The 17,806-nt window shown below is 35.3% G+C and overlaps 1 protein-coding gene across 1 annotated transcript in view; it reads left to right on the forward strand.

Moving 5' to 3' along the window:
• Positions 1-17,806, forward strand: part of oxt (Xylosyltransferase oxt) — a 32,836-nt gene that overhangs the window by 7,020 nt on the left and 8,010 nt on the right. The window contains exons 6-14 of the mRNA XM_071585219.1: positions 922-1,064; positions 1,809-2,026; positions 5,246-5,511; positions 5,729-5,869; positions 6,754-6,934; positions 7,992-8,168; positions 12,334-12,439; positions 14,437-14,666; positions 17,640-17,789. Coding sequence (XP_071441320.1) covers positions 922-1,064; positions 1,809-2,026; positions 5,246-5,511; positions 5,729-5,869; positions 6,754-6,934; positions 7,992-8,168; positions 12,334-12,439; positions 14,437-14,666; positions 17,640-17,789 — 1,612 coding nt within the window. The remainder of the gene's footprint in view (positions 1-921; positions 1,065-1,808; positions 2,027-5,245; positions 5,512-5,728; positions 5,870-6,753; positions 6,935-7,991; positions 8,169-12,333; positions 12,440-14,436; positions 14,667-17,639; positions 17,790-17,806) is intronic.

The raw sequence follows: 17,806 nt of genomic DNA on the forward strand, positions 1-17,806 counted from the left end.
ATATAAATAATTTACTGGGGTAGATATAGACAGTATAATTTTGGAATAGTAAGCTCGTGTAACATTGTCAATTGGCTGAGATTGTAAATTTGGAAGGTGGGTATTCTTTGTAGCTGCATAGCACAGAGAGGATGACATTGGATACTTAAAGAGGAACTATAAATGTCTTTATGGAGACTGTATTTAAAAAGGAGCCCATTGCTGTATTGCTATGAAGTGTAAATTCACCCCTGGAAATGCATTTATCTTTGTTTGCTTGAAATCTCATCATCTCCCATTCTTAACAATTAACTTATCTTAGCTGTTATTAATTATAGATTTTAAAGGTCCTCTATAAAAATACCCTGAACACACAGGGTTGAGTTGGTAGGAACTCCTGTTCTTTGAAACTAATGATTATGTACATTTAACTTAACCAAATATGTTATATAGTTTAGAATGCTCTGTAAAACTTTTAAAACTTCTGTAAAGATTTTCTTAGCGAGTCATCTTCTATCATTCAACTAAAAGACTCACACCGGTAGTCAAGGGAAAGTAATTTTCCCAAAGCTAAATGATATGTTTCCCCTTTTAAATAAAAATTTATGGGCCACTTATCAAATTGTATTTTGTTACCCTTGAAATCAGGGGGTTTGACGTTTGAAATATTTACCAAACCTTTTAATTACATTGATAATAAAATAATTTTGATTTACATTTCTCTTCCGCATTCTCTCTTTTTTTGGGACCAGCCAGGGGTCATATTTGGAGGGGCTTTACTGTTTATAATTTACATACACATGGTGCAAAGATTTATAGTCATGTTGACAACTATTTAGGATCATGTTATAGCATTCTTCCCCCTGTATAAATGGCCATTGACGAGTTCTCCTCCTTGTGAAAAACTTCCCTTGAAATGTATTTACTTGACATCATTTCCAGGAGTGAGTGCTTTTGTGGCAGTGATGAGCCTCCTTCGCCAGCTCGCCTGCCTGATTCATCATGCAACATGAAATGCCCTGCTGATCCTAAACTGGCATGTGGTGGATTCTTTACTATCAATGTATATCAGACTGGCATTGCAAGTGAGTTATGTGATTGTTTCGGGGTTAAATTTTAGAGACCAGTTAATCAATTTCAAAGGATGTAATCATTATAAAGCCAAAATTGTTAAAAAATGAAATTTGTGTTATAAATTCATTTTTGTAACCATTTGAGGAGTTATTGGTACGTTTCTTTAGAAAACCACTAGACAAGATTTTCTTGAATGCGTATAATAGTGTAGTATAATGTTGTTATTGGTCATAATGATTAAGATCTTCATGGACAAAGGTGTGTACCATTTCCTTTAAGTTCCCAGGTTAAGATCCTTCCTTTGACTTGACAAATATGTGGTGCATACCTCAGACATAATTAAGTATTTCAGTAAAACCCCAAAATGCACATTTGAGCAAATGATAAGACAAGGATCCTTTAATTTAGTGTATTTCACCAGATACTATATTTCTTAATATTGATGAAGCCCTATTTGTATTTTCCCATCGTGAGTTCACTGAGCATGTATATACTTAACACACTTAATGTTACAAACAATTGCACATTTATTAATATTTTAATAATAAAATGCACCTTGACTGCATAGCTCAAATGGGCATTTGAAATGAGCAATAAGAAGCAATACAGATCAAGTAATTGCAAATCTGCTCATATTGTTCCTCTGAGTTACTCCATGAATTCTCATTATTGATAACTTGTCAGCTCTCAATCTTTGATTCTATTATTGATCTATTATTGTTCTAGCATGCCTTAAAAATTTTAATCTGTTTCAGAATTTGTGCCGCAAACACCACGGGAAGCACCAGTGCCCACTCCTCCTCACCTCCCTGATGGTGTGACTGCACCGCATACCATAGGAAAGACAGGAGAGGAAGCCCCTGTGCGCATTGCATTCCTTCTCACCCTAAACGGCAGGGCCCTAAGACAAGTTCGTCGGCTGCTCAAGGCTCTATTCCATACTCGACATTTCTTCTTCATTCATGTTGATGCAGTGAGTTTCTTTGTTTAACTTAACAGTACTGCCAAATGACTGCTCTTTCTTGGACTTTGTTTTATTTTTATCTTATCCAAAAATGAAATGACCTGGTGTCCATTTTCTTTTTCTGTAAAAATAATCCTTCACTCTAATCCTACTGCTATAATAATATATGAATCTGAAAATTCATTTGTTTGGAGACACATCACGGCAGGATGGTAGGGAGTGAGAGCTTCTATTTTTTTAATAAATAAAAATAAAAAGGGTTAGATAGAAGAAATTAGCATATGCTACGTCCAATTTCAATATACTTTTTTGGAAATTTTTCAGATAAAAAAATCCAATTTTAAGAAATCCTTTTCAGATGGCCGCGCATGTTTATCTCAGAATTAAGATGTAAATTCATTCACTTCAACAAGGAGGGACAATGGAACTACCATGTACTTTATCTAGCTATAATTTATTTTAAAATGTACAATTTATTGATTTAAGTCGACAGGTGAATAGATGCTATGAAATATCCAATTTATAAATTCCATAGTCTTGAATTATCACTTTAAATTGAATCATTTTTTTGGAAAACTGCTGCTTCATAATCTTCATGGTCTCAAAATTATTTCTTTGAGAGGTAACTTTGAAAGGGAATTAGTTGATTTTTGTGAACTCCGTGTTATTTATGCCTGGTAAAACCTATCTAAATGATTATACATCAGACATGAAAAATTAATTATTGGATATAGTTTACGTACAATATAGTTTAGTCAAACAATTATAAAAGTATAGATCATGCTAACTACTGGTCCATGCACTATGATGTATAATTTGGAGCTTAGAATTCTAAGAGTCGTGAGAACACACAAACCCTTCCACCACATCAAGCTTTTAGTCCATATGTAGGGGTATATCACTATTTGGGTAATTGATATTTCAGTCACATATTCTTCATTTATTTTTTTATTATTAATGATCATAAGATATCTGGCAGTGGGTCAAATCCAAAATAATATTCTTAGTCTCATGTGAAAGTAAGTCTTGCTATGCATGGAGTTATTTGGTCTGCACCTGAAAGGATACAATTTACGGTGACTAATGATGTTGTATGACACTAAGAGCATCTTCAGAAATATTGAAAATTTCTTTGAGTGCCAAGTACACATTGGTGTAGGCATCGTAAAACATGGAAAATTGTTGGGAGAAATCCAAAGGATGTAGGAGAGATGGCATGGGATGTCAAAGGAGGCAAGAAGAGAATAAGGATGTTGGATGGAATGGAAGGAGGAAGGAAGTATGCAGAGTTGAGGTTTTATTGCAGTGCCTTTGTGTTTTGCTGGGAGGGCCTAAGAAATGTATCAGCATTCAGTCAGTGTCCATCCAGAACCTACCCTAAAGATAAGACTCCATAATAATAATTTAGAGGGAGAGTCATGGGTATTAAAGGAAACAACAAAACTGCAACAATGAAAATAAATATGACAGCATAAGTATTTAGGCAAAGGCATGGTATTGTCAGTAACCATTCACAATTGTTGTCATGAGGAGGACGCTTTATAATTAGCCTTCTTTAGAGTTAATGCGAGTAGTTTGGCAGCTGTGCCTCCCACACACTCTCCCCTCTGGTCCCTTGGGTATCCCCTTCCATCATATACAAAGAGGAGTGGGCAGGAGGAATTACGCAGCTGATCCACAAAAAGAGCAAGAAGTGAGTTGAGGGGAAAGTAGAACTTGGGAGTCATTATGGTGTTTGTGAACTTGTCACTACGGCATTCAAGGTCTTTGGGAAACTTTGAGCCAAACAAGTCACAACAGAAGGTGAAGAATTCCAGTTTGGATACAGGTATTCAGGAGCAAGCACGTAACTCTTTTTATTGAGCATTGATATAATGGAAATGGACAATAAATGTATGCATCGACTCTTCATAGACTTCAAGGAGGCATATGTTAGTGTTGAAAGAAAGAGACTCTTAAATGTTTTAAAGGAGTTGGTAATAATGAGAAAAGTACTAGGATTGACTAGGGGGTGGTACTCAAGAACGAAATAAGTAAAAATTGAAGAAATATCAAAGGAGTTCAAATTGAAAGAAGTTAATAGCAAGTTGAGGTCATATTAACTTTTTCAAGATCAAAAACTTTTTAAGACCATGACAACTCATTTTCAATCTATCCCTGGAAAAAGTCATGATAAAAATTGGTTATGCACCCTAAAAGAGTTGGGCATAATAACATGTTAGTGCTTGGCATACATCTTATCATACAAAATGCAAAAGCATTAGAGCAGGAATATTATAACTCATAAAGAGAATTGGGCCTTTAAGAAAACTTAAAGAGGACCTAATGCATGTGGATGATGAGAAAATATATAAAAAATAAAGTTCAGACTAGAAAAATAGGAAGTAAAATTCTTGAAAACAGTAAAGGAATTAATTACTTGGGATCCCTGATGGATAAAGTGTGAGGTAATAATGATTAAGACACCCTTAAGTAGTCCTACTCCTTAATGTTCTATTAAGTGGGATGCCTTTTTTAGATGACTATTGCAGTTAAGACTTCTTAGCCCCCATCACAGCAGAATGTATTCTTGTTACAGGTCTGATCTGCAGACTGATATTCTGAGGGCATGTCGTACTCTACACACTGAAACTTGCACTTTTGGTCCCAGATAGAATGGCTAAAAAGTTGAAGTAAAGTGTGCTACTTGCATGAATATTGTAATATTTGTATAAGAAAAGTATTGATAGACACAATTTTGTTTTATATGAGTATAAATAACCTATGTTCAACTGGATTTTAATTATGCATTCAACCTGGATATCATAATTATTAGATGGAAAATAATATTGATTCTGAATTGATTGATACAGAATCCTGTAGAATGGATGTAGGATTACCGTTTTATTCTTAACTAATTGAGAAGTGGAATATGTTACAATATCCTGCATCAATGTCATTGCTTTTTGTTGGTAGTACAGTTAGTTATTTATGAGTCGGAGTATTTGGACATTTTAGTGATAAATTTCTCTTTTGTAAACTTGGGAAAAAATTGTCATCTGGAAAAATTGAAATTTTAAACCCAGACTGGTAAGGGTGGAGAAAATAGCAAATCCACGACTGTATCAACACTGCTTGAAAAATTGTGTGAACTAGAAATAATTAGTATGGGGAATGTTCTTGGATGTATAAGTATTGAAATATTAAATGAATAATGAGCAATTATCTCTCGCTTTTTTATTGCTGCAGAGACAGGATTATCTCTTCCGAGAGCTGCTGCCTTTGGAGAGGATGAAACTGCTTGAGCATCCTTGGGGAAATATCACAAATTCAAGCAATACATATGGAAGCCCAAATCCTTTCAGTAACATTCGCCTATCTCGCAAGCGGTTCTCCACAATTTGGGGAGGTGCTTCCCTTCTGCGAACACTCCTAGAATCCATGAGACAGCTATTGGTCTCTCCATGGCCATGGGACTATGTTGTCAACCTCAGTGAATCAGATTTCCCTGTAAAGTGAGTTGTCATGTATTAAAGTATGCATTATATATCTTTCCTTGTTTCCTTCATTCATTCATACTCTAAGTAAGGTACCTAGTGTTTTATCTATTCTAGAGTAATATTGGAAGAGAATTTTTTTAAATTGTTGTTAAAATTTGTTTTTATGCTAAGTGTTTCAGTTGTTTTTAATCTTATTGTATGCTGCAATTACTGGAGCTCTCTCAAATTTCAGGACTGACGCTCAACTTGTAAGTTTTCTGACTGCTAACAGAGGAAAAAGTTTTGTTAAGTCCCACGGAAGAGATGCACAGCGCTTTGTGCAAAAACAAGGACTTGATAAAACATTTGTTGAATGTGATCTGCACATGTGGAGGCAAGTAACTTTCATGTGCTTGACAGTACAACTGCTCATTTGGTTTTCAGCATGAATGAATTCAATTCAGTCGTTAGATATTGGTAATTTTTGTGAAATTCTTGTCAGCCTGCCTTTATAAATAAGTGGGGATGAAGCTGTCCTACAATAAGTTTTGTTGGCATTTGTTAATATCTCTTAAATATTTTCAAATTACATGCAAATACCATATGCTAATGCGTACCTAAGATTGTTCTTGAAATTCAACAATTAAAAAATAAGGCACAATGGAAACTAGTTTTCATTAATTGTAGGGTGCTAATCTAAACATTTACCAATGTTTGGGTTAGTTTTCATACCCAGATTTTGTTTTGGCTGAATTACATCGTGACATATTAATGACACTTGAAGCTTCTTTAACAGAAATTTATATCATTCCGTACCTGAAAAATATGTATAAACACTGCTCATTTTAAAATGCTGAAGTCTAGCAGGAGAAGGAAAAAATGCTCATGTTTTTTAGCATTGAAACTATTCACAAGTGGAAAGTCTTATGGCTATTAAGGCAAGGTAGAAGTTATTAACCCTGATGTCATATAATGAGAAGTATTCCATGACTCATTAAGTCATTTTACACACAAACATGAATTTAATTATGTGTCACATCCTGAATGGAATGATGGCAGTTTAAGGAACATCTTGTAACCCTAATCAAAGAAGGTCACTGCCCATGAATGAACACCAAGTAGTAATCAATTAATCTGCACCCCAACCTCTAAAATGAAAGTCATAGAGTTTATCTCTCCAGTGGCCTTGGGTATTATAAAATGATTCCTTGTTTTTATGTGAAATTTAATCTTTCTTGAGGTATCTTTAATTTCTTTTCTTTCCCAAATGCCTAACAGGGCTGGTGAAAGGCAGCTTCCAGAGGGTATAGCTGTGGATGGTGGCTCTGATTGGGTTGCATTGGCGCGGCCATTTGTGGAATATGTTGCTTCTGGAGGAGATGATCCAAACTCCCCCCTTGGTGATACACTTGTGCATGGCTTGAAGGCATTATTCCGCCACACATTGCTTCCTGCAGAGGTTAGTACCCTGTACAATCCTAAAATGATGCTACTTTCTTATTTATTTATTCGGAAGTAGACAGCATATGTAAATTTTAAGTATATAATTTCATGTGATGGAAATAAACTGGTTGTCATCAACAAATCAAACATAAAATCATTTAGGCCACAGGCACAATACAAGGTACAGTGTAATCAATTTTACATGAAAACTTAGGTGAGAAAAAAATCTCATGAAGATACAGGTGCTGTATTTGCTCTCAATGGAGAATCAATGCAAGCATGTGGTCAATTAAACAAGGGAGCAGTCCGAATAGTGTGTTTCTAAAGGTGATCCAGCTCCGAAGAAGGCCATGATGATGAAATCTGCCAATAAGGTGATGGCCATGGTTTTTGGGGATTCATGCAGAATCATTTATATTGTATACTTACAAAGGGACAAGCAATAACTAGAGAGTATTATGCATCGCTATTGCACCAGGTGGGTGAAGAAATCAAGAAAAATACTTTCTCATTTGACGAAGAGAAAAGTTCTCTTCCTTCAAGACAGTGAACGGGTGCACACCAGTGCAGTTTCATAGTGTAAATTGTGGAATTGAAGTTCAGATCATTACAACATCCATGGTATTCAACAAATGTGGTCCCCAGTGAAAAAGTTTCCAAACTGAAAAGAAATGGCTCGACAGAAAACAATTTACGTCAAAAAAGGTCATCATCACCAACACAGATAATTTGATAGTTAACACATTTATTTTGGAGTTTTTCTTGAGATTCCTACTTAAGCCCTGCCTTCAACTATCACACCAACCTTCGGGTTGATAACTGGTTTTTTGATGGAGCCTCTGCTGTAGTTTGCACTAAATCTGAAATGCATCCAAATTCACTGAAGGGCAGTGTAACCATTTATTTAACCTTGAATCTCACCCAATTCAAATGTTTTTCCATGCATATTGCTATATGTCAGTGTTTTAAATCTCAGTATTTTATTTACTGCAGTTTTTATTTTGTGAATTAACAGTTATTTCTTCCCTTATTCCAAATTTTTTAGCAACAGTAATATATTTGATCTTTTTCAGTCATTTTTTCACACTGCTTTGAGAAACTCAAAACACTGTGGTATGTATGTAGACAACAATCTTCATGTTACCAATTGGAGGAGACGGCTGGGCTGCCGGTGCCAGTACCGACACGTTGTTGATTGGTGTGGATGTTCACCAAATGATTTTAGAATGGATGACTGGCCAAGGCTGCAGGTAAAAAATATCATGTCAGATTTATATAATATATATACCATAAGTTTTCATGCGCAATAGCAGGATTTTTTCCAGTGAATTGAATATTAAAAGATTATTGATGAATGAGTACATGCCATATTTCCTGGGGCATTATATGCGCCAGTGTATAAGATTCACTTATTCTCAGATTTTTCAGGTTAGATTTAACAAAAAATACTTGGATCATACAGAAAAGGATCAAAGTATTTTGAAGTTAACACTTATTGTGAAGAAATAATAGTTTAAAAATTTTCAGCTATATCATTATGTGGTCATTGTAAAAGATGGGGCCATTGCATGATAGAATATGATTACAAGTTAGGGGAAAATTTTAAAAGTAGAGTTAAAGATGGTTATATACATTCTTATTTTTTTAAATATTCATGCTTGAAAAAATCATAGCATCACAATACTATGTATCACAAATTTTAAAATGTGATTTCACTTTTTAAGTCTTGTTTGGGAACTTTTGAAGTGTGTTTCAGCTGAGTAAGAGCCTGAAGTTTTTCTGGGAAGTCTTTTGCCCCTGTATTGTCATACAGGCTACCTCCCAGCAGTCCCAGTAAAATTTTAGCTAGCTATCAAATTAGAAAATCATTTCTTTCAAGGATTTATGCCACTGGTGAAAGCATTTTGCCTTCATATAATTTTTGTCTCCATGCTAGTTATCTTTGGCTTTAATATCTTCAAATACTGAAAAAGTGAAACTTCCATCCCTCTTTCACTAAAATTCTCTAATAAATCTAGTTAAAATATTGGTATCTGCGAGTCTTGTACACATTGAATAAATGTGAAATCAAATTATTGTACAATATCAGTACGTATACAAGTGTTCATAACAGTATTTTGATCCCGAAGAAATACTTAGTTTTTGGTTACTGACTAAATATTATTGTATTATTAAAAGAAATTTATTATTTTTTAATGTTATTCAGTGCAAAGTGACAGCCTATATACTTGCTAAGTTACCATATTTTTATTTTTATGCAAGTGATAATCATAAATATTTATTAGATATTTGTTTTTACCTACAGTAAGTTATTATTGGTATTCTACTTGTAAAGGCAGATTTTGGGTGAGCACAGCTAATGCAATGGTACGCCAATACCTTGCCTTTCCTAATAAAACATAACCTGGCATCCAACACTACAATAAACTGTCCTTCAATTCCACCTACCCCCTTTGTTCTGTCCTATTTCTACCTCTTCTTCATTTGCCGAACCTAAAAGAAGTGCTGTAGAAAATTTCAGTTGCAAAAATTCTGCATTAAATATACTCAATATATTACATGGTCATTTCACTACCCTGTATCATACTACTAATTTCATCCAGAATTGTGTTTTAGGCTACCCTCAACCACCTCTCACCTGATTTTCTTACCGATAATCCACAAGAGTACTATTGTCCGGTGTTCATGTATTCTGAAAAGGTGGTATTATTTTTCTTTTCTCTAAAGTAAGCTCGAAACTCTGACTTAATTATATTAGTGATAGTAGTTTGGCAGAGGAAGTCTTCAAGTGAGAGTGATGATGTTCACTGCTCACCAATATGCTGAATTAAAATTTAATTTTAAAAATATCTTCTTCCTTTAAATGATCTCTAATAGAATAAATCATTTTTAATTTCACTCATTTAAAGTATAACTGTGTTGTTAAAAGTCACTACCTAACACAATTGTGGACTGCTCACTCATGTGACACAGAAATTTAGATGCATTTGAACATAATGACCATTGACTTGCTAATCACATTTTGAAGTACAGATTGTGATTCCATGACTCTTCCCCACTGACTATCTATTGTAATGCCCTATTGCACAATTTATCTCATTATGCAATGACGGTTGACTCTGATGTAAGGTACAAGTACGAGGGTCATCCGGAAAGTAGTACCCGTTCGTGCCGCATGAAGTGCTGACGACGCGAGGAGCCGCTGGACGAGGTCAGATAGCTTCAGTGGCTTGTCTGCCTTCTCTGAGCCAAGTTGCGTGACGCTAGCATTGCCTGTGTTGTTTCTGTGATTGTTTACAATGTTTAAAAAAATTGAGAACGCCGCCAGTTGTGAAGTGAGGGCAGTGATTAAATTCCTCAATGCAAGAAACGTTCGCCCATGTGATATTCATCGCCAATTAAAGGAGGTGTATGGAGACAATGTAATGGACGAGTCGTCTGTTCGGCGGTGGTGTCGCAACTTCAACATGGGGAGGGGGAACACACACGACGATGAGCGTTCGGAGAGACCGTCTGTCATTACAGACCAACTGGTGAGCTCAGTTGACGAATTCGTGAGGAACGATCGGCGCGTCACAATTGATGACATCTGTGAGCATTTTCCCAATGTTTCTCGAACAATTGTTCATGAAATTGTTAAACACCATCTGCATTATGCAAAAATTTGTGCAAGATGGGTCCCTCGCGTATCTCAATGAGCTGGCGGCGAAGGACTATGCAGCAGGAATACAGAAACTTGTCACACGTTATGACAAATGCCTTAATTTGCTTGGAGATTATGTTGAGAAGTAGTTTAAAGTATCCTCTTTCAAATAAAATTTTTTATGTTTGTTAATATTTACTTTTGTGTCTTTATTTCACGAACGGGTACTACTTTCCGGATGACCCTCGTATAATGCTAAATAGCAAACCATTTATGAGCCCTATTCATGTATGGTTTGCTATTTGTGTACACACTTCTGATAAAGTGTAATCTTTACATTATGCAGAGTAAGATGTGACAACAACCTAAGCAATACAATGTAAATAAGGCATTCAAGCAAGAAATATTGTGCTGTAATGGATTTGGACAGAAATAAACCATAGATATTGATCATTTTTCATACATGTGCATACCTGCAATAAGGTTTAATCAATAAATTATGTATACCATTCTGTATTAATTAATCTTAAGATTGTTTTCATTGACTGAGGTTAAATCTCACTTGAAATTTAAGCCTTTGGCTTGTGAAATGTCCACCTTTTTAGCTGTAAGTCAGTTCCTTTTCCTCTAGCACATCAGCAATAGCAATTTTGTCCCAGAAATACTACATATTCTCACTTAACGATTAAAAATGGATGCTCTCAAGCTAATCAAGATTCAAAGGCACTTGGCAGACCCCAATACAATACTTTGTATTGAGCAATTATATACTCATCCCTCCCCCTCCTTTCTGAGAAACTGAACTTGAGGGTAAATAAATCCAACATACTCATTTGTCCCTACTCCATGACCAGACCCAATGCTACGTCATTACCATGGCACCACTGTTTTTCAGTTATGTTTTCTTTTTCCCTTACGTGAATAAACCTCGATCAGTGACTCTCATTTCAAAAAAATTCCCCAACCCAGCTTCCACTTTACACTCTTCCTGCTACATAGTCACCCCTTTCCTTGAGGGTAAACAAATCCTACAGTTCTACATACCCAACTGCCCGTAACCCTCACCCCTGCCATACTCCAGACCAGACCCCGTGCTCAGTCATAAGCAAGGCACCATCGCCTCTCCTTCCCTCAACCGAAAAACCCACAGACTTTGAAGTCCTGAAAAACCTGACCCCTCTCACCAACAACTCCCCCCCCCCCCCTCTACCTCTACTCTGTCCTTTTGGTTTATATTCAAAAGCTCTAAGTGTAACTTGTACCTGATGATGCTGAAAGTCAGCAAAATGCATTGCACCATAAAATAAAGTCTGGAAAATTGCAAATTCATTTCATATGGGCGTCGAACAATTCGATGAAGTGAAGCCTGAAAGTTTTAATTATGTCAATCAAGGAGAAATGGCATACACCCTCCTCCTTCCCACTAATAAATAGTTTTCTAGTCTTGATATTTTACAATTTAATTTTCTTAATTTTCTCTCTGCCAACGCTTTTAAGATTGTCTTTGGCTGTCATGATGAAGTATTATAGAGAGTTAAAAGACAATATAATTGAAAATCATACTCTATCCTTGAATGTTTTTACCTTTAGGGGACTATTTTTGGAAGTTTTTTGCATGGAGGTTTCACTGTTTATGTCTATATTGTTATTAATATTCTACTTTAGGCACCAATTTAAAGGGATGATCATGGTTGAAATTATTTTTATATGACTGAAAATGCATTAGGTACTGTATGACTCATAATTTACTTTCAACAACAAATTTAACCTAGGGTACTGAGGATAAGCAACTATATTTTGCCAGGAAATTTGAGCCCATAGTAAGTCAAGCCATCATTGATCGAGTGGAGACATGGCTTTATGGACCACATCCTTCGGGTAAGTGTATTTTGTGGATAATTACCTTAGATATTAATTGCTCATCTTCTCATATTTTTATTTCGACTTTAAAAAATATCTAGTGTCATGATTGCAATGTCAGTATTTTTGTGTAATTTGATACTTGTTTAAGGATATATGAAGTCTTCCTACATGGTACTGAATTTTGCTAGGCTCCCTAATATTCTCATCATTTAGTATTCTAGTGTGAAATTGCCTGGTGCAATACAGTGATTTAACATTATTATTATTTCATTTCGCTTGGGTCAGTCAGCTGGCTTAACTGTTGGAAAACACCTTTTATGCTTAAGTCCAAGGGAGACTGCTTAAAAATTAAGATCAGAATGTACTCTGAACATATGAAGTCATGTTTATCCCTGAATTATTGGAATTACTATAATAGTAGAATCATTGGTTGTGCAGCAATCACATATGATGGATGAATGTGTTTATACAAGGGTGATTCAAAAAGTAAGGTCTCCTATTTTTTTTCATGAAAAATCAAATTTATTCTCAACTTTGCGTACATCGTTGGAAAGGTTGAGCATTTAGCTATTTTCTACACAGTCGCCTTGACGATCAATCACTTTTTGCCGCTCCCGCCGCGTCGCAAAACCAACTGATGACTGCATCTCTAGTATAAATTCATCGCCATTTAGTGGAAGTGTACGGTGAGAAGTGTATGGACATAAAAAATGTGTGGAAGTGGTGCAGAGAGTTTTTTGATGGCCAGGAAAACGTCTACGATGAGCAGCGGTCGAGGTGGCCGATTTTGCCGGAATCAACTGTGGCACAAATTAATGAGATGGTGCGAAATAACCGGAGAATTACCCTTCATGAGATAAAGGAAGGCCTTAGTGAAGAGAGTGGCTACTTCTCCTTGCAGAATATTGTGTGGAAGGTCCTCATTTACAACAAGGTATCTCACCAAAGGACTGTGTTTGCATCATGACAATGCACATCCACACCAACATGCATGTGTCGCATCAAATGACCACCCTACTAAATGAATTCGGCTGGGATATCATCAACCACCCTCCTTACAGCCTGGATGTTGCCCCTAGTGACTACCACATGCTTTCCACTCTCAAAAAACACCTTGGGAGGACAGAAATCCAAGTCAGACGAGAAAGTGCAAGAAGCAGTCATCAGTTGGCTTCGTGATGCGGCGGGAGAAAGGTACGACGCTGGTATTAAAAAGCTGGTTAAAAGGATGCAAAAAGTGATTGATCGTCAGGGCGACTATGTGGAAAAATAGCTGAATGCTCAACCTTCCGTACGATATACAGAATAAATTTGATTTTTCATGAAAAAAAATAGGAGACCTTACTTTCCAAATCACCCTTGTACTAAAGTTCTGTGTAAATCATGTCTTTTTGTCTGATCTCAAAAGTTTAAGCATACTAGTACTTCTGATTAATGTGATACTGTTTCAAAGGTGTTGAAGTTTCTGCCCTCAGATCCGAAGTAGTAGAAACAGTTCACTCTGATACACTCTTTCAATCAGAATGTTTCTCCTTCTCTCGTAGGATATGAGGACCTTCTCAATTAAGGCAATGGTTGCTGGCAATTATATAGCACCATTTTTATGGAGATAATCCCTATGTTGGAATGAACAACTACAAAATATTCAAAAAGAAAAACTTTTTCATCCTAGCTTTTGGGGGAGCGATAAAATTGGTGAAAAAAATGAGAACTCTCATGAAGAGATGTTACCCAGAACTCAGTTTTCCATGCATGAAGACAAGCAGCAATGTCTCAGAAAATAAATTACATGAATGAAGACTCATCGCAGTAGAACATATGTTGGTTGAATTTCTATTTGAAAAAAAGGAGACCTCATCTTTTTTGTGATTATGTTCTTGCCTGAAATCTTATATAAATCACCAAAAAGTGAAACATAAAGACAAAAAAGAGGAGGCTATAAAGATAAGGTCCCCCTCTTAATCACTCGTTATGTTTCAAAATTGCATTGACTTTAATTTTTTCTTCCCTAGATATTGTGAGTATTGATAGTTACTGGCAGAACATATTCCATCATGCTGACCTCTCCCCAGCTGCTGATGACACCATTCTTACTGTGGCACATTCAGCTGCTCGTTTAGGAGCCGACACTATATTTGCTAATAGCTCAGGAAATGCAAAGAAGTTAGAAGTTGGTCAATGTAAATTAACACCCACCAAAATCTTAGAAGTAACTTCATATCATCATGATGACAATTATCAGGTTAGTAATTTATGGCCAGGGGCCTAAATTTTACCTTAAATATATTATACCTTGCTGAAGGTATGTAATGTTATTTTGTCTGTGTTTGTGGTATCTCACCTCTTTTTTTTTGGTGACTGATTATGATTTGGTTTACTTTTTAATAACCTAATGTCTGCTATAAAAGAAAGTATTGCACTAATTGTAAAAAGTAAATTTTAAGAACTCAGTGGAAATATGCATATATACACTTAAAAGTTCTCATGAACTTGCATGGAAAATATTCTCAATGAAGGCTAAATCCTTCTTCCTGGAGTTTCAATCCCATAGGTTGCTTTGTGACAACAATTTCTCCTTCAGGACTGGGGTAGTCTGCAAAGCAACCATAACAACATATAGTACCAAAAGAAAGATGATGGCTTCATCAAATAGAATAGAATCCATCCCAAACAGTCCTGAATGTTTCTGTTATCTGATTTGGTTCATATAACATGAGATCTCATAAACTATTTACCAAACCTGCTCAGCTTTTATTATTAGAAATTTTATTAAAAGATTAATTTTATTAATTTTAATTTTATTAAAAGATATTATTAGATTGAAATATTTTCTAAATTAATTCAGTGATAAATATTTTGCTTTATTGCACCTTTTATCATACAAACAGGTTTTCACAAAACAGGAATACCTTAGTGAAAACTTTTTTAATTAATATTTTCTATAAAATATCATATTGAGAGGTGAGGATAAGTTGACAGAGTTAAAATATTCAAATATTTTTGTTTCAGGCAACATTTGAAGTCTACAAATCAGTTAACTCAAATTTAACTGTTAAAGAAAGATCCTCAGTATGAATATAAAAGTTGATATTGGAGTTAAATAGTAAGCAAATCCTTGCAGTGGATGACCGTTGAAATTGGAGTGATTGAGCAATAATTTCAGAGGAATAAATTCAATTTTTAAAAAATATGCCCAAATGATTCAAAGAAAAATCTAATCAAATTTCCAGTTCCTTACCTCAAGATAACCAAACAATTGCTAACACATACAGCTCCAATCCTGGATTGCTACTCAGCCAGTAAAATAATAATGAAGTGCCATGTCAATGAAATTGGGGATCATGAGGCCTAAATATCACATCCACAGGGGCTGCTCAATATTACATATGCAAAAAAATGGAATCTTAAATTAAGCCATCACAGCATTCAATTGGTTTTCTGCAATACCTATAATTTTGTGTGACCTGGGTGTCATAGTGATGCAATATCATCAACATATCAGGTTGAACAAAATTAAGATAGCATTTTGGAGAACCAAGTGAGTGTTGTGCATATTTAACATAAGGCAATTCTACTGAGTGATGCATGAAGCCTTAATGGTAATGTAATAACTTTTGAAGATTTTCAAATTGCATCCATATTTTCCACAGGTTTACATATTCATAATTTTGGGCCCAAGTCCTTTTGATAACCAACCACTGTTATCAACCTGAAAGTTGATTTGATTGTTGAGGATGGACAACTTTTAAGTTACTTATTGTCAACAAATATCAGCAGCAATAGAGGGCATCTGTTGTAGGTGTAAATCAGGAGCATATTAGCAATAGCTTATAAATTGAGAGTTAAATAATTCTAATAACTCACCAGGATCTAACAAAGTAAATGCGTTCATGGAATAGCGGCTGAACTGTGGACCCCATTTTCCAAAACTTGAAGTGCCTGTTGTCATTACAAAATGAGGTGATGAATTTTAGCACGCTCCCCTAACATAGACATCATTAAGTATAAACTTTATAACCTGAATCTTCCCTCCATGGAGAATGGCTTGATATTACAGAACTCCACCAGAAGCAAATTTTAAAATTGAACTAGCAGCAATTCAAGTGCTAACAATACTATCCACCTTTTGCAAGAGTGGTGTGATCGTAATTTTCTTCATATTAATAAGGAAAAAACAAATTTAATATACTTTGTAAATAAAAATAAGCCTCTAACAGATATTTCAGTGTCTTTTGACAATGTGATTATTCCAAGGAGTGATAATGCCTCCTTCCTGGGTGTTACCCTGGATAGTAGATTAAACTGGGATAGCCATATTTCTAGTTTACGCCGAAAACTCTATTCAGCGTGCTATTTGGTACGTTCTATCAGGCAAACTGTAAATAATGAAGTGCTTATGTCTATCTATTATGGTGAGTTTTATGCCCACGTAATTTTTAGTATTCTTTTTTGGGGCCCATTACCCTGTGCTCATGTTGTATTTAAAATCCAAAAGAGAATACTAAGACTAATGTGCAATGCACCCCTCAGAGCTCCATGTCGCCCCCTTTTCAAAAAACTTTGTATTCTCCCTCTTCCCTGTGTGTATATGCTAAGTGCTATTGTTTATGCTAAACGCCATATCTCATTATATACCACTAACAATAGTATTCACAATCATTACACCAGGACCTGCAGTCATCTACATGTGAACTTCATCAGAACTTGCAAGTCTACTTTTTCCCCCCATAACATGGGACTCTTATTATATAATAACCTTCCTCTGGTTATCAAGAGCATAGAAAAAATGTCCACCTTTAAATTCAAAGTGAGGGACATTTTCATGCTACACTTATTCTACACTATTGATGAGTTTCTGAATATGTAACAATGTATTGTATTTTATGTTAAGATCTTTGACATGCCGTATATCTTGGAACATGAATGTACCCAGATCCTCAGGCAAATAAATAAATAAATAAAAATGACAATTCATGAGACACTATAAAATGCTCCAAAATCACCTAAACGAAGTATACAAAATCTCTTAGTCTACTATGTTAATAATGCACATGCCTTGTTAAAAGTTGGTCAATAATGATGAATGTGAAAGATAATGTATCTGGATTTGATGTATTTTGAATCCAAATTATGGTATGGTAATATGATTATTGCTTCCATTTCATGTACATTATTACCAGCAGTCATTTCATCCATATTTTCTATTTATTTTTAGGGTTCACTTATATTGTATGAGGCTTCCATTCCTGATGGTTCTAAGGTAGTCATAGAAACATGGATAGTACCACAGCATCATGTTTCCTTTTATCCCAAGTCAAGTGCTGATGGGAAAGGAGATCCAAATCAACTTGCATCTAAGTTTAAGGTATACGTGAATTATTG

This window comes from Hetaerina americana, unplaced genomic scaffold (assembly GCF_022747635.1).
Source record: "Hetaerina americana unplaced genomic scaffold, ioHetAmer1.1.p SCAF_1, whole genome shotgun sequence".
Lineage (NCBI taxonomy): Eukaryota > Metazoa > Arthropoda > Insecta > Odonata > Calopterygidae > Hetaerina > Hetaerina americana.